General features: G+C 41.9%; 1 protein-coding gene across 3 annotated transcripts in view; it reads left to right on the top strand.

Annotated features, from left to right (window-relative positions):
• The window catches only part of RAB28 (RAB28, member RAS oncogene family), a 62,787-nt gene extending 47,912 nt beyond the window's left edge, over positions 1 to 14,875 (top strand). The window contains exons 5-8 of one of the 3 annotated variants that reach the window (XM_036420394.2): positions 5,609 to 5,712; positions 7,535 to 7,612; positions 12,625 to 12,719; positions 13,982 to 14,875. In XM_036420394.2, the coding sequence (XP_036276287.1) occupies positions 5,609 to 5,712; positions 7,535 to 7,612; positions 12,625 to 12,714 (272 nt within the window). In that variant the 3' untranslated portion in view covers positions 12,715 to 12,719; positions 13,982 to 14,875. The remainder of the gene's footprint in view (positions 1 to 5,608; positions 5,713 to 7,534; positions 7,613 to 12,624; positions 12,720 to 13,981) is intronic. The other 2 variants (XM_036420386.2, XM_036420402.2) reach the window with 2 other exon arrangements.
• The last annotated feature ends 7,308 nt before the right edge of the window (positions 14,876 to 22,183 follow it).

Here is a 22,183-nt window from a genome sequence, read left to right on the forward strand (position 1 = left end):
CCGGCCAGACCAAATGATTTCAAGTGCTTCTCCGGCTTACATTCCCCACCCCTGCTGTGGACAGATGCAATGAAGATGCCTGAATGCCAGTAAACAAATAGGCCTTAGAAAGAGAAGTTTCCATAGGAAACCATCAACAAAAGAAAAAGACAACTTACTGAATGGGAGAAGATACTTGTCATGATAAATTGATTAAAGGGGTTAATATCCAAAATTTATAAAAAACTCGGACAAAACTAAAAAAACCAAACAATTAAAAAACAGGCAAAGAACCTGAATAGACACTTCTCCAAAAAGGACATACAGATGGCCATAGACATATGAAAAGATGCTCAATGTCTCTAATCATCACAGAAATGCAAATTAAAATCACAATGAGATACCATCTCACATCTGCCAGAAAGGCTATCATCAATAAATCAAAAAACAAAAACTGTTGGTGAGGATGTGGAGAAAAGGGAATCCTTGTGCATTCTTGGTAGGAATGCAGCCTGGTATAGCCTCTATGGAAACTGTGGATGTTCCTAAAAAATTAAAAATGGAACTGACTTCTGATCTAGTGATTCCATTTGTGGTATATTCCTAAAGAAACCTAAAACACTAATTTGAAAGAATATATGCACTTCAATGTTCACTGCAGCATCCTATATAATAAAGAGCTAATATGCTAATTAGACCAAATAGCAAAGTGACTGTCTGGACGACCTTCCAGACAACCGTCTGGAAACCAGGGCTGTGAGGGCCAAGCCCCTTGCACAAATTTCATGCATTGGGCCTCTAGTCCTATATGATAAAAGCCTAATATGATAAGTTTTTAAGCTATTTATAAATATCTGTGTTTTCTGATGGTCTACAGCAGCGTTTTTCAACCTGTGGGTCATGACCCACACGTTGAGAACCGCTAGCAGGGTCACCTAAGACCATCGGAAAACACAGATATTTACATTACAATTTATAATAGTAGCAAAATGACAGTTATGAAGTAGTAACGAAAATAATTTTATGGTTGGGGGTCACCACAACATGAGGAACTGTATTAAAGGGTCACGGCATTAGAAAGGTTGAGAACCACTGCTCTATATTCTAAAAAAAGAGCCCAGAATCTTTAAAATATGAGACAGATTATCACTTTCCTCCTCACAACCCTCCAGTAACTTTTCATCTCTTAGAGTGGCCGACACACACTGCCCTATATGGCCTTTTTTTTTTAAACCTCTTTTCATGCTGTTTCCCTCTCTTGCCAATTGATTTTAGCCCCTCTGGCCTCCTGGCTTTTCCTTGAGTAGGCTAAGAATAATCTTCATTAGGACATTTGTACTTCATCTTCCTCTGCTTGGAAGACTTTCTCCCAGATACACATACTCCTTAGCCTTCTTAAGTTTTTTTTTTTTACCTAGTTGTTTAAAATATCCCTGCCCCTTATGTACCATTTATCTTTCTTTATTACATTTATCAGCATTTGCCATACTATAAAATTTACTTGATGGTCCTTTCTCCTTCTTTAAAATGTAAGCTCATTGTTAAATTGGCAGCATCCAGGACAGTGTCTGACACTCAAATATTTGTTAAATGAATGAATCATCAGTAAAGTTATACATGGAAATTATTAAGCAGGATGTAATGTGGTTGATTGAGGTGAAAGAAATGGCATACTAGGTGTACTGTTTAATAATGCGGATGTTTTTCAATAGATGGAGTTACACATATGTTGATATATAGGCGATTTGATATGTATGCTATTTTGTTGTATTGACAAGCTTTAAAACTTCACATGTCAAACGTTCTGAAGGCGTTAACATCATAGATATTTTTACACTTAAAAATGTCGAATTTCATGCCAAAAAAAGAGCATTTGTGGGAAGTTTTAATTACTTTATTTTGAAGAAAAGTTCTGCTGAATACTTTGGGAAGCTTATGGTGAACATGCTCCATCTCAGATACTTGTGAACGCTGGTTTAAACACTTTAAAAGTGATGATTTTGATGTGAAAGACAAGGAACAGCCACATCAACTGAAAAAGTTTGAAGACCAACAACTACAAGCATTATTGGATGAAGATGCAAATCAAACTCAAAAACAACTTGCAGAAAGATTAAAACATTGCTCAGCAAACAATTTCCAGTCGTTTACAAGCAATGGGAAAGATTTTAAAGGAAAGAAAATGGGTGGGAAAAAAAAAAGAAAAAGAAAATGGGTGCCATATCAACTGAACGAAAGACAAATGGAAAACTGAAAAGTCATCAGTAAATTGTTGCTTCAATGGCATGAAAGTCTTTTTTGCATCGAATTGTGACTGTCAATGAAAAGTGGATTTATGTTGAGAATCCCAAATGCACAAAATCATGGACTGATCCAGGTCAGCCATCAACATCAACTTCAAGGCCAAATCATTTTGGAAAGAAGACAATGCCCTGTGTTTGGTGAGATCAGGAAGGTGTGATGTATTATGAGCTTCTAAAACCAAGTGAAACCGTTTCTACTGATCGCTACCGACAACAAATAATCAATTTGAACTATGCTCTGATTGTGAAACGAACAGAATGTGCCAGAAGACATGGCAAAATAATTTTGCTTCATGATGACGCACCATTACACACTTAAAAACCAGTTAAATTCACGTTAAAAGATCTTGCCTGGGAAGTATGAACCCACCCACTGTATTCACCAGACCTTGCTCCTTCAGATTACCACTTGTTCTGATGATTGGCACACACTCTTTCTGAGCAGCACTTCAGTACATAGGAAGAAGTGGAAAATTGGGTCTCTGAATGGTTGCCTCAAAGCAAGAAAAGTTCTATTGGGACGGTATCCACAAATTGCCTGGAAGATGGGGGAACTGTGTAGCTGGCAATGGACATTACTTTGAATAAAAAGTACCTTCGATGTTTCTCTTGAAATTATCTCGTTTTCTTTTATTATAAAATCCACATTATTAACCGATACACCTTGTGTATACAATATTAATGCCTTTGTCCTTCATATTGTTTAGATGTTGGAATGATTTATGTCAAAATGTTAACAGTAGTTGTCTTTAGTTAATGGCATTTAAATTTCATTTTCATAATTGTTTTTCTGAATATTTGGGAAATGAGCATATATTACTATTATTAGGGTAGCTTGGTTGGTTGGAGTGTCATTCTGTGCACCAGAAGGTTGTGGGTTTGATTCCTGGTCTGGGCTCCTGCAGGAGGCAACCTATTGAGATCTCTCTCTCTCTCTCTCTCTCTCTCTCTCTCTCTCTCTCTCTCTCTCTCTCTCTTTCTCTTTCTTTCTCCCCTCCTTCCCTCCCTCCTTCCTTCTTCCTTCTCTCCCTCTCTACCCAGTCCCTTCATTTCTTCCTAAAATCAATAAAAAAACAACATATCCTCAGGTGAGGATAAAATATATGTGTGTGTGTGTGTGTGTATATCACCTTGAAAAATGATGCGCTTCACTGAAGGACATAAAGGAAATGAAATCATTATAAATGTGCTATCACATGTATAGCTGGCCTCACCTGCTATCATACATGGATAATAATTTTAAGAATATTCTTAAAATAGGAAGAAAAATATTTTATTACTACTCTAGTAAATGAACCCTCTTAATGTTAAATTCTAAGACAAAAGGAAACTTTGCAGTGAAGTTTTTTGTTTTTAATATCTATTGTCTCATTTGTCAGAATCTCATTCATTTAAAATAACTTTTATATCTTTAATGGTCTTTTATGTTCATATACTGGGGATGACTTTTTGAGAAACGATTGTATTTTTTTGATCTGTGGGTTCTTACTACCAAACACAGTACTTGGTATATAATAGGTAGTCAATAAGTTGTTGAATAAATACTCCCTACCCCCCCAATTAATCAGTGACATACTGGTCTTTTATTGCTGTCTTCATTAGGAAAACATTGGCTTGGATAGTAAATTACCCAATGCTATAGATGACTTATGTGATATAGTTGGGGAGTTGTAGGGAAGGATGGAGGGGAAGGAAAAAAAGAGAAAGAAAAAAGTTCAACAGTGATGGATAGTTCCATTTGAAAAAAAAGCACACACACAAAATGACAAATTAAAAAAAAAATTGGGTAGAGATTCATTGGGTATTTTTTCTAGTGTCAGGATTTGTTCTTACTCTTGTTGAATTAGAAAAGTATTTTAGCTTTAATATCGATATTATAATAACATAGATATATAAATGTCAGTGCTAATATCTTAGTATTTTAGTCTTCTACAAATTGATGCCTGTGATATCTGGACATTTTTTAGCCTTTTCTTGTAAATAAGGTTTTCATTTAAGGAACAGTAACTTGTGGTCAGAAAAAAAACAGCCCTCCATATTATTCAAGCTAAGCAATATAAATGGGACTCAGAATCCCTGACTAAATAAAAAAATCTCCTAGAGAAAGATCTCTTGAGCCTACAAACTGAAGATCTTCAATATAATTTTAAATAAAACTTTTTATGTAAAATGAGAGCACTTTTTAGTTGATAATCAATTGACACTATTATGTAGGCTCACTAGATTTGCAAATTTACAATTTTTACAAGTCAGTTGGGTCCTTTCCTCAGGAAACCAGTTTAACTTTTCTCCCCCTATATTGACTCAAAGAACCTAGTTGTCCTTAAATCCTATGAATACATTTACCTTATAATTTGACGGCATTGAGTCAACACCCTTATAGGGTTTCTAGTGTTGTAAAAAGAGAAACTGTTCAATAAAGGGTCACATTTGAAAAAATAGACTGTGCCGGATGAAACCAGTATTGGATATGAATACTGTGCTTGCCTTTAACGAACCTACAAGTATTCAAGGAAATAAGTGCTTACCCCTTACTTTCAAAATGCATACTTCAGGTTTGGAAAGTAGCTGAGCTGTCTCCTTGTGAAATTAAACCATGGCTGTAAATAAATTAAATACACTATGAAATATTGATATCTTTAAGCAAAAATTAATTACATGTTTATTGAATATTAATATTTATAAAACTTCCAGAACTATTCTAATTATTAAAGTAATTAAACTTTCAATTACAATAAATATGCATCTTTCAATTAATCTCTATTTAAACACATTATATTAAGGCCTTGGTTGGCAAACTGCGGCTCGAGAGCCACATGTGGCTCTTTGGCCCCTTGAATGTGGCTCTTCCACAAAATACTACGGCTTGGGTGAATCTATTTTGAAGAAGTGGCGTTGGAAGAAGTTTAAGTTTAAAAAATTTGGTTCTCAAAAGAAATTTCAATCGTGTACTGTTGATATTTGGCTCTGTTGACTAATGAGTTGCAGAACACTGTACTAATGAAATCTTTTTTGAGTATCATTAGGGTTCTTGAAGCTCTATAGATAGAGTGATAGCTTTCATTTTTTCGAGCACTTATCAGGTCTGGACATTTGCACTATACATGGATTAATTCTCAAACACTCCATATAATATAGGTATATTTGTTATTCTTAGTTTTTTAGGTTTAGAGACTGAGACATAAAAAAGTTAAGGAAATTGCCTAAGATTACACAGATAGTGCCCAAGCTGGGATATAATAGTGGAAGATAAGTCAAACGTAAACATGTTAAAGTATATTGATTGACTCTTAATATTTTTTCTCTCTTTCTGTTCACCTTTCTAGTTGATTTGGAGCATATGCGAACAGTAAAACCTGAAAAGCACTTGAGGTTTTGCCAGGAAAATGGTTTTAGTAGCCACTTTGTCTCAGCAAAGACAGGAGACTCTGTAAGTAAAATAATGAAAATGGATCTATAAGTGAGGTTTTACGTTTATTTACTAATATTCATAGGAACTGACTTCTGTTTTGCAACAAATTAATGCTTATTGAAGATATAAAATAGACTAGGTTAGATGTAACATGTTTATTCTGTGTTTATTACTTTTGTAATTCATTTAACATAAGTTTATGGTTATTTTAGGATATTTAAAAATACAAGAGTTTAAAAAGAATATAAATCCCCATTATCTCAGTTTCAGAGATGACTGCTAATCTCATATGATGATTCTTTCTAGTCTTCTTTTTCTGATTCTCACAAGTATTAGTGCTCCTGCCAGCAGTGCCCACTTTGTGTATTTCTTTTCTAAAACTTATTTCCTTAGTGACCTCATCTAGTCTCATAGCTTTGATCAGACTCAATGTTCAACTGCCCACCTAAGACCTCTGCTGAGTTCTTAGACAGTCCAAGTTTAATTCAGGTCTTATTCTGAGCTGCTGTTATTCCCTCTTCAAATCTCTCACCATCTTTTCACTTCAGTAAATGGCAGTTCTATCAATTACTAAATCCAAAAGTATATTGGAGTTATTCTTGAACCCTCTTTTCTTTACACCCCACATCTATTATCTATCAGTAAGTACTCTTGGCTCTACTTTCAAAATATGTCCAGAACCTGGTGGTTATTTCTTACCATCTGCATTGCTACCACTTTGTTTCAAGCCTTCATCATCTTTGACATTAGTGTCTTTGCTGGTTTCTGTTTTTGTACCCTTGATCTTTTCTTGTGAGTACTCAGTACAGCAGCCAGATTGAACCTATTCAAATAGAAATTACAACAAGCTACTGTCCCAGGGTTTCCATTTTGCTCAGAGTAAAAGCCACAGCCCTTCTGATAGCTTACCAGATCTTACATGATTTGTAATCTCTGCTTATTTTTTTGTACAATCCATCTCTTCCTCTCCATTCTACCACACTAACTTTCCTGTTTTTTGTTAAACATTGACTATCAGTGAACTATAATATATATGTTACTTTTTGAGGTGCAAATGAAATAAGCCTTTCAGAGTATGTATCTCTTTTTGATTATAAATCAAAATTAAATTAATAAAATTGTGATAAATATTTAGTAAGTAATTATGAGGTAAGTAGGGATAAGAAGATGATGGTACACTTATGAAGCAAAGATAAAGTATACCTTACAGGTGAACGCTGGATTGGAGCACTGAAAATCATAATGTAAGCTAACAGTGTATGAAAAGTCCATTTATAGAAAAGTGTTTGCAGACTTTTGCTTTTAATGGAGTATACTGCTCCTTCACTCTGAACTGGTAAAATACAGTAAGGATTTCTAAGTTGTTCTGCTCAAAAGATGTGGAGAGTTTATTGACTTGAGAGCAACAAATATTTTTAATGTATAGACTAAAGCCAGGTCAAAAGACCAATTTAAAGTTGGCATTGAAAAACCCAGGTAGTATACTATGCATTCTCAATTTCTTCAGCATCTAAAGGTATTTGTTTTGCTGGTATTTTTTGAATGTGGTCGCTGTAATTGTCTTACGTTAAATCTTTAAAATGTAAGTTTTTAGGGATTAATGCTTATGTTTAGACCAGTACATTGAATTTCATGAATTTTTTCAATTTATGGGTTTGATCACTTAAAAATTTATTACATTTAAAATTTTGTTGTCTCTGAAAAAGCTATTTTTGGAATAACTTGGTACATCATATTTTTGTAATTCTTGCTGTTTATCATTGTTTAGAAAGTTCAATTTATTTGAAGGTAACTTAAGCATGTCTGTTTTAAATCATTCAAACCTATTTTTGGAATGTAGGTATTCCTGTGTTTTCAGAAAGTTGCTGCTGAAATCCTTGGAATCAAATTAAACAAAGCAGAAATAGAACAGTCACAGGTGATTATATTGAACTTTATATTTATTTATTTTTAATAGCTGGAATAATTAAGTTCTAGTCTCTTAGCGGATTTGATATTATTCACTGTGCTGCACATTATATCTCTGGTTTTACTACTCAGTGTAAGTTTGTACCCTTAACAGTACCTACCCTGTCCTCCCTCCTCTCATTCCCCAGTGACACCATTTTATTCTGTTTGTTCAAGTTTGGCTTTTTACATATAGTGATATCCTGCAGTATTTATCTTTCTCTGTGTGACTTACTTCACTTAGCACAATATACTTAAGTTTATTCATGTTGTTGCAAGTGGCAGAATGTCCTCCTTTCTCATGGCTGAATAATATTCCCTTGTGTGTATGTGTGCGTGTGTGCGTGTGTGTGTGTGTTGTGTGTTGTGAGTCTATGGACGCGCATGCATGCCACATTTTATTTATCCATTCATTTGTTGTGGAATAGTTAGATTGTTTCCATATCTTGGCTGTTATAAAAAAAAACACTGCAATGAACATTGTGGTACATATATCTTTTTGAACTAGTATTTTCTTTGACAAATATCCAGGAATGGAACTGTTGGATCATGTGATACTTCAGTTTTTAGAGCAACCTCCATAGTGTTGTTTTTTTTATAGTGGCTGCACCATTTTACATTCTCATCAACAGTGCACAGGGTTCTCTTTTCTGCACATCCTCCGCAGGACATCTCTTGTGTTCCTGATGGTCGCTAGCCATTATGTGAGTGTTAGATCTTTGCAGTGTTAATTTACATTTCCCTGATAATTAGTGAAGTTGAGCATCTTTTTCATGTACTTGTTGGCCATTTGGATGTCAAGGGCTGGGGGTGGGGGGAGACAAAGAAGTTCAGGATTCATATTTTGTGTTTATATATGAAGGGAGGAGGGTGGGCAGGGGGGGGAGAGAGAGAGAGAGAGAGAGAGAGAGAGAGAGAGAGAGAGAGAGAGAGAGAGAGAGAGAGAGAGAGAGAGATGCTCGTGAATGGTTTCTGTGGGTTTCATGCCATTTAAAAGATACCTGAGGGAATTTGGTGTAATGTTTGAAAATGTTTTTATTCATTTTATAGAGGAGATGGTAGACTCACCACCAGTCACATGGAAATTGATGCTATAGAAATTTAGTTTGTGAAAAATATTTGTAATAAGGCTTTAGTCTTAATTCCATTCACTGATTTATTTAAAGAGATCCTGTTATTTTAGTTCTAACCTAGATCATTACTGTTTGGGAGTCATAAAATGACTTATCAATACATTGTGCAAGTTTTATAAGAAAAGAGATAGGGTAAGAAAGAGAAAGAAATGGAATGCAGTTTCTGAATACAGCAAGCATTTTTTGAGGGTCTACTTTGTTCCAGGGACCATAGAGATGAATAAGTCCTTGTCCTCAAGAAACTCCCAGCACAAATGGACAGACAAGTATTTAAACAATTAAGTATACTCCAGATGCATTTCTCACAATTCCCAATTTAGTTGATTGTTTTATTTTCATTGTTTATTTTTTCTCTTTTCTCCCCTGCCCCAAACATTCTCCTCTAAGATAGTGTAAAAGTTGGGAAGGGTTGTTAACAAATGTCCTAGTTTCTGAGATTGTTCAGAATTTTTTATTTACAAAGTAGTCAAACCTTTAGGAGGAAAAATAAATTTACTACTGCTGTTCTCTAGGAAGTTTAGTTTTCAGCTCCTTAATAATGCATTAGGTAGTCTGAAACAAAAATGCACTGTCCTGAATCTTATCTCTGTCTGAATTGCAAGGATGTTTTGCCATATATACTCAGTGTTCAAAGTTCTTAATACAATCTTAATACAGTCTTAATACAGTTTCACTTCCCAGTTAATAAACTATGAATTTATGTGACCAGGGCCATCTTCCCCAGCTGCCTGCACCCAGCCCTGCCCCCTGCCACCACCCACCCCCAGTTCCCCATTCACTATTGGGTGATCAATGCCTGACAGCCAGGAAAGGGACCAAGAGTTCAGCTGTTCCCGCCCAATTGCTGGCTGCACCCCCGCCCTCTGTGTGTGGGATGACCAGTGGGACGGGGGCCTTGCCTTGATGCTGCCTGTGTCCCCCATCACCCTACCCCGTCTCCCCATTCGCCATTAGGCGATCGAGCCTGCTGGCCAGGGAAAGAGACCAAGAGGTGGTCAGTGCGCCTTATAGTTACTGGTCCAGCAGTCGTTCTGGTTGTTCTGCCATTAGAGTTAATTTGCATATTATCCTTTTATTACATAGGATTTATTATATAGGATTATGGATGTATAGCAGTCATGATATTCTTTAATACTTTATACGTCTGTTTTCCATACTGGACTCTTACGCATCTCAAAAACAGAGATCATCTATTATTTATCTGAATGTCTTCAGTACTAGGATAGTGATTGTCTTTGAATGAGTGATAGTGGCAAGTGTTTTGAGCCTTAAAGGTATGTTTACTCTATATCCTGAGCATGACAAACTATGACTTTCCAATGATAAACATGTAACTACTATCTGTATTAAGACACAATGGCAGAGTAGACCAAATTTACCTTTTGTGTCTTCCCAAGAGTCCATCTCTACTCCTTATGCCTATTCCCCCAGCTCCAGGTTTGTTTCCTTGCTTTCTGCTAGATAGCTACCACTTCCGCTTCCAGGACCAAGCTGGTGTTCAAACAAAAGTCGACGTTTTGTATGTGACATTTTCTCTGAAACGAGTGACTTGTAAACAGGCTGACTCCTGTGGCATCACCTGCCATCAAGTTTATGGCCCAGATATTCTGTTTGCTACTCCTAGGAAGCAAAGCCTTGGTTCTGGCTGCCAGTTCAGAAACTTTGTACAAAGCAGTATGACAAACAACGAAGGCCCCCAAGAAAGAAAGATGCTGCCTTTGTAGTTCTTCATTAATTGGATGAAAATTAATGCTGAATATTCAAGCCATTTGTGTTAGTCAGTACATTGACCAAATATTTTGACCGTAGGTCAGTAACCTGGTTGTGTTTATAGAATAGGGTTTAAACCAGCATTTTGGAGGATTGATGAGTTGCTTACTGATTATGAAAATCCCCTTTCTTTATTGTAACCCCCAGTTTGTCATGAAACAATTAGGTTCAGGGAGGGCAGATAATGGTGTTCAGTGTTTTACTGACATACTTCTCCCACAGTTCCTCACATTGTGGTTAGTAATGCTCTGCCTAGTAAATCCCAGTCTTGTCCAGAAGTTAAGGCTGTGGGAACTGGGGCAGAGCCTGCTCAGGCCAGTATACCGTCCCACCCCACTCATTTACTCCTAGTTCAGCCAGTCGTTATAAGTGCCATCACAACCAGCAGACTTATTAACATGGTTTTCTACATGTTAATTATTACTGAGTTTTCTGAAATAAGATATTTGAAGTTGTGAAAGAAAGAAAAAACCAGGATAGTTTAAAGTTGAACAATTTGGAGAGCATGTTATCTTTGTCATACTTGTCACATGTAGTCTTTTTATCATAAGGGTTATTGAAAACAAAAACCTAATAGTAATTTTGATTCTTTAGTTAGCAAAACTCTTAGATATTTGATAAAATAGCTGTTGTGCTTAAACTGTATGTCAGGTGTTTTTTTAAATGACAGAAAAGTGCATTTTGAACTTGTTTTTATTTTTATATGAAATATGGGATGACCATGGACATTAGGGTTGTGAGGAATGGGGCAATTAGCATCAAAAGAATATCTTTGACAAATAGTAAATGTTATTAAATATAAAATTTATAAATCCCATTTGGCTTCCTCTGATATATATCTCCTCTTCCTTACCTTCAAAGAAAATTACTTCTTCCTCTCTATTACCACAGTATATAGGTCTACTAGTACAGCACTTACCTTGTATGACAATTATCTGTGAATGTATTTCTTTTCCCATGGGGTCCCCAGCAACTTGTGAAAAGATACTGTGTAACTTACCTGTGAATTCCCATCACAGAGTGACTGGCACAGGGTAGATTCTCAGTAATGTTAGTGGAAAGAAATAGAATTAATACTTTTACTGCATGTTAGAATAGAAAAGCACCATAATTCTTGGTTGTTCTCTGAATACAGGATATTATAGAGGCCTGGTGCATGAAATTCGTGCACAGATGGGGCGGAGTGTCCCTCAGCCCAGCCTGCACCTTCTCCAATCCGGGAACATGCTCGCCTGTTTCTGCCTGACTGCCCCTAACCGCTTCTGCCTGCCATCCTGATCACCCCCTAACCACTCCCCTGCCAGCCTGATTGACACCTAACGCTCCCTGGCCAGCCTGATTGCCCCTAACTGCCCTATCCTGCCAGCCTCGTCACCCCTAACTGCCCTACCTCCTGGCCTGATCTCCCATAACTGGTCTCCCCCAACTGTCCTCCTCTGCTGGCCTAGTCACCCCTAACTGCCCTCCCCTGCTAACCTGGTCCCCCTAACTGCCCTCCCCTTCAAGCCTGGTTTCCCCCAACGGCCCTCCCCTGCTGGCCTGGTCTCCTTCAACTACCCTTCTCTGCTGGCCTGGTTCCCCCAACTGCCCTCCTCTGCAGGCGTGGGTCCCACCCAACTGCCCTCCCCTGCAGGCCTGGGTACCCCCAACTACCCTTCCTTACTGGCCTGGTTTCTCCCAACTGTCTTCATCTGCTGGCCTGGTCATCCCTAACTGCCCATAACTGCCTTCCCCTGCATGCCATCTTGTGGCGGCCATCTTGTGTCCTGGAGTGATGGTCAATATGCATGTTACTCTTTTATTAGATAGGATGTGTAATTGTGATATCAAAATTAAAACTCAAACTTGTCTGAACAATTTTAACAATTAAGTGGAATTATAAAGAATAATGTTTCTTGGATCTTTGCTTGCTTTCCTTCTTTTTATATGTCTATATCCTGCTGTTTTCTTTTGAGACATGTTTAAATTTATGTGTATATTCCTTTTTCTCCTTTGGTGTTCTCTTCTGTTTTCAGTCATTAAACATGCTTTCCATTTTTTCTTTCTTCTTCATCTCATTTATGTTGTACGGAATTGACAGCGTATTGTCAGGGCAGACATAGTGAAGTACCCGGAAGAAGATAATCAGCATTCCACCTCTGCTCAGACTAGACTCTGTTCAGTACAGTAGTGCAGGTATAACGGGTAAATTACTGCAATTTGGGGAAGGAGGGTGGTGAGAACTAGTGAATGCTATCTTGTTCTTTTCCCCTTATGAATAGAGAAGTTCAAATGATTATTGTACAGTATTGGAATTAATATTGCATACATCCTGTTTTAGAACTTTGAAAAATTGATCCTTTGCCAAGAGACTTACGAATGAAATAAGGAATTGGGAACAAATTAAAATAACATTTCAGTTACTTTCACACTTATTTGTCTTTATGGTTGTGTTTATTACATGTGCAGTGAAGTGGAGAATTGAGGCAGTTATTTCATTATTCATTCCTTACCATTTTTCCTGAAATAGCCTGGTAATTGAAAGAGTACTTTTAAAATTTGTCTTGAATTACTCTTCTTTGTCTGCTTGTGTGTGCAGACTTGTAAAAGAGTTGAAAACAGTAAAGGATTTGTTTTAATGTAAATTATGACCTAGAGATGAATATTAGGGTAAATTGCTAAATTTATTATTTAAGATAATCCTTGAATGTGGGTTAGAGGGAAGGAAGGAAGACTTAAAACTATCTTTCAGTTTAAATTATTTTAAAAATATGAGTATGCAGTAATTTTCTAAATTCTCATTCTGTATTTTGTTAGTCATTATTCATATCCCACTAGTGAGCTATTTGGAAGTAAGTTAGGGATTTGGGAGGAAAGTTTTAAAAATTGGCACTGTTTTAAATACTGAGTTGCTCAAAACATTTCCCCTTTCTTTGTGTCTTTTAACATTCACACCTCTTCTCACTAACTCACTAATTGCTGTAAACATTCTACAAAAGCTATGGCTGGGGATGGTGGTTTATGGAAGTATTAATAAATAATGACTTTTTTTACTTTGAAATAACAAACTCTTGTCTATCAGTTAAACTATATAAATGATTAATTTCAATCCTTTGCTTTATGTTATAACCAGGGTTTAATATTTTACATTAATTTGTCAGGTTTTTATTAGACTTGTGATAACCTCAAGCTTATGTCATAAAACCAGGAAAGACTCAATTAAAGGACTTGCAATTAGATACTTAAAACAAAACCCAACAACAGGAAAGCTCCCTTGCCCGCCAATCCCAGCTCTGCACTAGTTTGTTCTGGTTGGTTCTTTTAATATCAGCTCCTGCTTCATTTATGGTGTCTATCATCAGGGGTTCGCCAAAGTTCAGAAAATGAAAATATACTGTAAGGAGTCCTTTCTGAATGTTCTGATGCCCTGATAATGACTCTGTTTTCTTTTATGACAGAGGGTGGTGAAGGCAGATATTGTAAACTACAACCAGGAACCCATGTCAAGAACTGTGAACCCTCCTCGAAGCTCTATGTGTGCAGTTCAGTGAGTGCGTGGTCCCATGTTGGCGTGCTGGCCACCCTGCCTCTGTGTGGGCCAAGGACCTGGAGGAGCTGGTTTATCAGGGGCCAATTTTGTAGCTCAGTTAACCCTTCCCTCCCCACTTGCTTTCCCTGTGTGTGCTGCTCCCAGCCGCAGCAGCTCCTGGACTGGGGAGAATTCCACTTCGGGACCACACACTTGGAATTCAGATGGAAAGCACATTCTCCGGAGTTAGACTGCCTCATTGAAAGAGAGTATATCGGTTCTCTTTAATGTCTTCACTTCTTTTTTCCCAGATGGCAATTTTTTAAAACAAATATGGAAGCTATCCAAGTCCTGATCCTCAGCCAGGATTTTGCCACAGCACAGTTGCATTCTCTTATCTGAACTCATACATGGCAAACATGCTTCAGAGTACAGACGTTTAACAAGTAATATATTTTATCTACAGACGCTAAAGAAGGCGACCTTTTTCTGTCTATCGTGAGAGAAAATATATAAAGCTGTATCTAACGGAAAATGCTGGAAATAAAGCTGTAATAGAAATATTTTTTTCCATTTTTTAACAAAGGACCTAAACTATTTATATTGTGGCTGTAGCTCACAGAGTGGTGAGAATTGCTGTTGTACTTCATCACTGTGTCATGGTCACGTGCATTGTGGAGTACTCAGGTCTAATGCTGCATGGACTTGGATGGGTGCATCCGAGTACCCCAGGACAAGTTAGGCCTGTTGTTGGATCATTATGGATCAGACCTGTACCTGATGTTCAGATGTTTTTCTCCTGCAAATAAATTTATTTAAATTACCTTTTTTGGGCAAATTTTCTTTTCTTTTCTTTTCTTTTCTTTTTTTTTTTTCCCTCCCCTGGGCAAATTTTCTTTTAGCTATCTTCCTTTCAGTTACAGAACCAAGGGGTATTTGGCTGTAACATCAGTGATCATGTACTGATTCAAGCCCAGACGCTGTGGTCTGACCTTCCAGGGGTCCACGGCAGTGTGCTCCTCCCTCTCTCTCTCTCTCTCTCTCTCTCTCTCTCTCTGTCTCTCTCTGTCTCTCTCTGTCTCTCTCTTTCTCTCTCTTTCTCTCTGCCTCTGCACAGACAGTGCCCTAGCCTCCCTCCTGTGAGCTGTGTGATGCTCTGCCCCCCCCCCCCCCCCGCCCCCATCATCTGGATCCTCTGCATCCCTCCAAGTGTCTGGTTCTGCCATCCAGCCTGCAGTTACCCTGAGGGAGGCTCTGTGCGAGGCACGCTTGTCTCATGTTTTCTGAGCTAAGTAAGGCACAGTGCCTGGCCTAGTGGGATTTGCCCACATCGAAACAATGAATGCCGCCCTTCCATAGTCTCCTCATCTCCACAGCCACAAGCTTCCCACGAGTGCCTCTTGATGGCCATTGCCCCTTCCTGCCCGAGTCACAGACATTCATGTCCTTGTGGTTTACTGTCTGATAGGGCGGAAGCTTGCGCGGGGCGGGGAGGGTCCCAGGAGTGCCCAGGCAGGGAACCTCTCACAGGGAGGCTTGCTACAAGTGTGGGCAGAGATTTTGGACACCCTCACTTTACAGCTGTAAGAGATTTTAGACGACTTGTTATTTCATATCCTGTGTGACGAAGGAAACTGAGGTTCAGAGAGAGAAAACTCTCCGGAGGACATGGAATCACGGAGCCAGACCCCACGGAAATCCCCGGTCTCTGGACCAGGGTGGCACTTGTCAGGAGTGATTTGAACTTGAGCAAGTTTAGAAATTGTGACTGCTCTACTCATTAGGCAGTGGGTCCAATCCTATTCTACTTTGGTTTTTATATGTTTCCTTGTATAGCAATTAGGCATCCCTTTCAAGGTTATAATCCCTTCTAGGTGGTTCAGTCTATCCTTCTTGTCAACATCTTCCCAACGCTGGCCGGTCAATTTCCAGGGAGAACATGTATTTTCTCTATCCTTCAGGAGAATACAAAGTTGGATGAAAGAGATCTCAACCCTCAAGGATTTTACAGTCCGGTGGGAGAGGTGTCTGTTTCTGTGGTTGCTGCAAAGGTTGTGATCAGTTGAAGTCTACTGTTAAACCAAACTGCCAGGGCTTTCCATTCAGAAGAGGCTGGCCATGCTCTTCTGCTCATTTGTGTTGTTTTGCATTCATGTGACGACTTGAGGATTTTCTCTTGCTTCAGTGCAGTCAGTGCAGCGTTTGCAGGTTTGACTTATGCGCATCCTGTGACTGCAGGTTGAGTGCAGTGGGGATGCTGGGGAGGCAGAGAGAACTCGCACAAGGCCTTCGATCGGACCAGGTGCTCCTGTGGTGTGTGAAGACAGCCAAGCACCGAATGGAGCTGGCCAGCGGCGGGGGCCTGTGTAGGATCACTCTGTCCTGGGCATTTCTAGGCACTGGTCACATGAGCTCTGTCATTTCTCCTTCCAACCTATGTCAGGGCTAGCACTGTCCTCATTTCACACACGAGGGCACTGGATCTGAGAGTCCGTGGTACCAGGAGTCCGAGGTAGAGCCGGGGTCTGCACAAATTAGTTCTGAGATGGAACGGAGGAGGCTGGGCGCCTCTCAGGCTGCCTTCCTTTGGTGAAGATCATACAACCAGCTCCTTCCTAAAACTCCACCAGGCCTGGGTGTTCTATTGTTCTGACCCACCCGCCGTCTCCCACCATGGACCACCTAGATCGGCAGTGGGTGTCCCGAGTCTGGTGGGGGTCAGTTTGCCCTCTGCTCGTGGAGGTGAGGACGGAAACGGCCCTTTTCTCCTGTCGCCTTTGGCCTCATTGACTTTATGTCTCTCCCAGCTATACTTATCTGGGCATTGAAAACCTTCTGGCTCCAGGTCAGCAGGCAGAGAGAACATGCAATATAGCATACGGCCAGCGCAGACTTCTGAATTCCATATTACAATTTTCCCCATACCTCGGGTTTTATTTTGAAACAAAAACATGGGAGTCATGCTTATTTTACTCTGTTACCTCTCCTGTGTACAGTTTTTAATTTAAAAAATTACACGTCTTTCCAGCTAGTTTTAGGTACTTTGTCTCCTGCAGCATGCTATAGAGTTTCAGGCTCATTGTGGTCACTCCTGCTGCTTATTGAACTTTTTTGAAAAACAAAAGTTTTCAGCCAGAACTGGTCATTGGATGTTGCCTTTCAAGTGCACCCTCCATTATGTGTGGCGAACCGCTGCGGAGTGGTTTTTGGAGTGGCCCAAAGAACTCCTGTGACCGCTTTATTATTCCAGGAGGAGGTAAGCCAGGGCCCTTTAAAGTCGATCACCGAAACAATGTAACGGAGCATAATAATTTGTGTGTCATGTAAAAATAGAAAACGTTTCTGGCCATACCCAGGCTGGTGATTGCTGTGCTGTTGGACAGCCTGAAAAGCAGTTGCGAGATTCAAAGGAAATGGAAATGCAGACCCGTGGTGCGTTGTGGTCGACATCTGTCCGCTGCCTCCCTAGCACCCAGGTCGCCACTGCTCCCAACAACATTGCCTGGCTTCCTGCTGGGGCCCTCCATGCTCAGCTGCTCCTGGCCTCAGGGATGGCTCAGAAACGGGGAATAAGTCCATTAGTGCCAGGGTAACCAGAGGGGACATTGCTGTCGGTTCTAAAAAAGGAAAGAAGAAAGGAAGAACAATAGCTTCTCTCCCCTGAAGTCCGGATAACTGACTGTTGGGCTTGAATGAGAAAGACTGGTCCTGGGCAACATTGGAGCCACCTTGAGGGCACAAGGAGGGCAGACCCAAGCCCAGAGCTGAGCCAGGGAGGCAGAGAGAGAGGCAGAGGGAATCTGGCCCCTGACCCAGTCCCAGAGCCTGCCATGCCTCTGGACCTGTTCAGCAGTATGACTCGGTTGTTTTTTTTAATCATTTCAGCCAGGGTTGGTTTATTTTTTGTTACTTCTTACGTAAGATCATTATGTGTCAGGGTTTGCTTGGCACCAGAGACAGAGGTGATCATGATCTGTGTTTGTCCTCAAGATCTTAGTCTAGGCACATGTATAACCCAGTGAAAGGCAATCAGACTGTTGCCTCGGTGAAACTATGCTATAGGAAGGTGTGGCTTAGCAGTGAGTGTGAAAACATGGGTTTCAGAGAACTGGAGTCGGGGTCACCAGTTAACAGAATCGCCTCAGAAGCTCATGTGATCTTAACCAGATAATGCCCAAAAGAGCCTGTTCCCTGAGTTGGCTTGTGCCTGTGAATCACCGGGACCATCTTGATTCAGCAGATCCCAGGTCGGATTTGAGATTCTGCATTTATAAAAAGTTCCCACAGCTTTTGCTGAAATGAAGAGAAAAATTACTTGACCAGCTTTTTCAGACAGCAGAATCCTAGTGTTCAGGCGAGGCCCTGGGGGCATGCAGTGCCTAGTACAGTGTCTGCCCACAGGGTAGTGGGTTACCATGGCGTAAGAGAGTCCATCCTACAGATAACGCAGACGCCGAGGGCAGGTCAGTCCTGTCCGGACCGGGCTGAGGGGTGGTCAGAACAGATTGGACTGGGCAGCGAGGCTGGACTGACAGCCATGAGTGAGACCAGCTCCCTCCTGCCGCCCGGCCTGGGAAGGGAGGCTTTCGGCAGAGCAGGGCCTCGGGCTGCGCTCAGAGCCCTATGCATTCCACTTGGGCTGGCCCTTCTCGGCTTCAGCTTTCCACCCTGGAGAGCTGGGAACGAGGAGAGGCAGGCTATTTGTTTTAAAGTTCTGCTTCCAAGTCATGCCGCATGTTCTCAGGCCTCCCACACCACGGACTGAAGTCAGCTCAGGGCTGGAGGTCAGGCCCGGGGAGGCAGATGCATAGCACTGCACAGATACCAGCTCGGCCAGCCGCTCTGGCCTGAGCCTACCGGCCAGGCCGCCCAAGCCCTCACTCATCTGCGTCCCCGGACTGCTCCTGGGTGGGCTCTCTGGCCACGGTGTCTCGGTCTCTTCTCCGCGTGGCTGCCCTCTTCCTGCCGCTCAGATTGCTCCAATGCCTGCCTCCTGGGACACCTCCACGTTCGGCTGCACTCACAGCCCTCAGAGTGACCTGGACCTGTGGGTTTGGATTAAGTCAGTTGTTCCACACCCCCAGTGGCTCCTTATGCCCTTTTCCAGCAGAGAAAATGACTTCCTCGGCCTGAAGTTTAGGATCCTCCTGCAGCTTCCCCGTCCCTCCTCCTGAGACCTCTGTGTCTTCAGCCTGGTGACTTCTCTGTTGTGGCAAGTGGTCCCTCACCTCTTTGTCTCTGTGGGACTTCCTCCAGGGAAAGAGGGGCCTGAGGAGGCAAATTTAGGAAACCTGCCTTTCCTCTGGGCTCCGAAACCCACTGGCTGGGTGACTAGTTCCACTGCTTACTGTCCCTGGGCTGTGTCCTGGGGGCTGGTGGTGGGGAGTAGTCACATCTTTATCAGCCCCCACTGATGGTGCAGGGCAGGGATACCAAGCTCTTCCTAAACATCTCACATTCGATGCACATGATAGGCAGCCTGGGATCCTCGCCCCTGGTGTGCACACCCTGTGCTGTCCCCTCTTAATACATTGGATCAGGGCAAACCACGTGACCCACAGAATCTGCAGACAAGGTGAGTAGGTGTTTCCAGGGGAGGTCATCACAGGCAGTGCAGCCTCCACGTGAGTCCCTCAGACTCCTCCTGGGGAAGTAGGCCCCCCACCACGGGACACTTCAGTAGCCATGAGGAGAGGGCCCCCTGAAGAACACATCCCGTCAGCACTCCATGCCAGCCCTCTGCGGCAGCATGGACGCGAATCCCCTGGCTTTTCCCTGGACTGCAGCCTCACCGGAGGCCTGGAACTAGGAGCACCCAGCCAAAGGGCCTCTGATTCCTCGTCCACAGAACCATGGGAGATAAACCATTGCTGCTGTTTAAGCCATTCAATCTCAGGTCATTTGCTTCCTGGTGATCAATATATCAGCGTTTGTATTCTCTCTGACAGATGGGAAAACAGAGGCTCAGGGCAGTTGAATAACCTGCCCCCCCCCCTTTTTTTTTTTTTTTTAAATAAGATGGCTCAGAAATTTTATCTTCCCCAAGTGGAGAAAGCCAACTTTATTTTTAAAAATATTTTTATTTCAGAAAGGATGGGAGAGGGAGAGATAAAAACATCAACAATGAAAGAGAATCATTGATCAGCTACCTCCTGCATGCCCCCCACTGGGGATCGAGCCCATAACCCAGGCATGGGCCGTTGACCAGAATTGAACCTGGGACCCTTTGGTCTGCAGACAGACACTATTCACTGAGCCAAACCGGCTAGGGCCTGCCCATGGTTTTACTGTCAGGGTGATGGGACAGGGACCCAAATGTAGGTCTGTCTGGCACAGCAGTGGGGTCATGGACCTGCTAGTCCCACTCACAGCACTGATGGGCACAGACTCTCCTCAGATCTGACCTCTGCAGTCACAGAGACTGGAGCTCACAGGGATGTTTCTTTGATGCCTCTATTTTGGTCTTAACATATTTTAGTAACATCCCGTTGTTTCTTATACACCCAGGAAATAACCTTAGAAACCTTTCACTCAACACCGTTTATTCTAACTTGATTTGTATATAGTCACAGCACCCAAGTGGCTCATTAAAACCAAAGTAACCTGCCTTCCATATAAGGAGCTTTTGTTTTCCTTGTTTTTTTCTCCCTTCCTCGGAAGCCCCAGTTCCTCCCCACCAGCCAGCACCCCCGCCCTTTCAGGTATACCGAGCTCATCTAGCCCTTTTGTGCCCCCAGCTTTCCACCTACCACACCTCACTGGAGACCCAGGGCTGGAAGAACTCAGTCACAGGAACCCCACTGTGCCACCCTGCAGCCCTCACCCCTCAGACCATGAACTCTGAGGCCCAGAACCCTGTTGTTTTTATCTGTCTCCCTGGCGCCTGGCACCAAAGAGGCACCCAATAAAGGTTTATTGAATGAATGGAGCTTATCTGTGTTGGAGGTCGTCATGGCTAACTGTAAACAGGCCATGGGGGAGCCGGGACACACTCGTCCTGGAGACTGTCAAGCGAGGCACTGACCTTGTCTTAGCCATCAAACACTGATGTGGCCTTGGGCAGACTCCTCCACCTCCACTCCGGCTCTGCTTCCTTATCTGCAGAGAGTTCGTCAGATGCTGTGTCAGCGGCCCCCACACCTGGCTGATCAACTGGACAAACTCACCTCTCTGTGTATCTACCTCTACCTGATGTGACCAAACACATATTGCCAGTGATGAAGCCTCAGTTTGCAAACCTGTAAATGAGGGTGATAACCATGGTGCCTGCCCTGAAAACTTCCTGGGGCTAGGATGAGACTCTAATCCTGAGGAGAAGGACCTCAGACACTTCTAACAATTTCAGACAAGTCTGTGAACCATGGGTCTTTCTATCTGCTTTTCTGAGTGTGACTTGGAGCCCAATTTTGGCTACCCAACCTCAGTGGAGCACTAATGGTGCCCTTCTCCTGACCTGTTTTGGGTAAGTAAGCCCTGCCCAGGCCTGCCTTTTGCTTCTCCCACCAGCAGCCCAGAGCCCCTGGGAAACCCTTCACTTGTATCTAACTTGGGGGCAGGGCATTGTCTCTTTCCAACTTCCCCCAACACCCTTAGCTCTTGAGTCAACTTAAAACCATTTCTTCTCACCCCACCTCCACCCCCTGCTCTGTCCCTTCTCCCAGTCCTCTGACACTTTCTCAGATTTGTCTTCTGCATTGGCAGGTGGCCCACTAACAGATTGGCCAGCAGCCCTGTGTTAGGGTCAGCGTGGAGAGATGATGCTGTAAAAAGCTGACAGAAAGCTGAGTGAACCAAGATGCGGGTGCTGTCTCATCCTTCCGCCCACAGCCCTGTGCAAAGGGGACAGGCCTGCTTTGCTCTCGGTGCTCTCTTTGGTGACTGGTGATGAGGACCAGGGGAGGGAAGACAGAGGGAAGGGGTCCATCATTTATTGAGCAGCTACTCTGCTCCAGGCAGGCACTTGGTACCTGTTTCTCATGACAGTCCAGTTTCATAGCACATGAACCTTGCTGTGCAGGTTTCCCAGGCCATCGATGTTATCCTCATCCCAGCCTTAGTGGGAATGGTGGTCTCAGCTTCCACCTCAGGAAGCTGGGCCCTTAGGGAAGTACAATGACTTGTCCAGTGTCCC

Source organism: Pipistrellus kuhlii, unplaced genomic scaffold (genome assembly GCF_014108245.1).
Source record: "Pipistrellus kuhlii isolate mPipKuh1 unplaced genomic scaffold, mPipKuh1.p scaffold_m20_p_1, whole genome shotgun sequence".
Classification (NCBI taxonomy): domain Eukaryota; kingdom Metazoa; phylum Chordata; class Mammalia; order Chiroptera; family Vespertilionidae; genus Pipistrellus; species Pipistrellus kuhlii.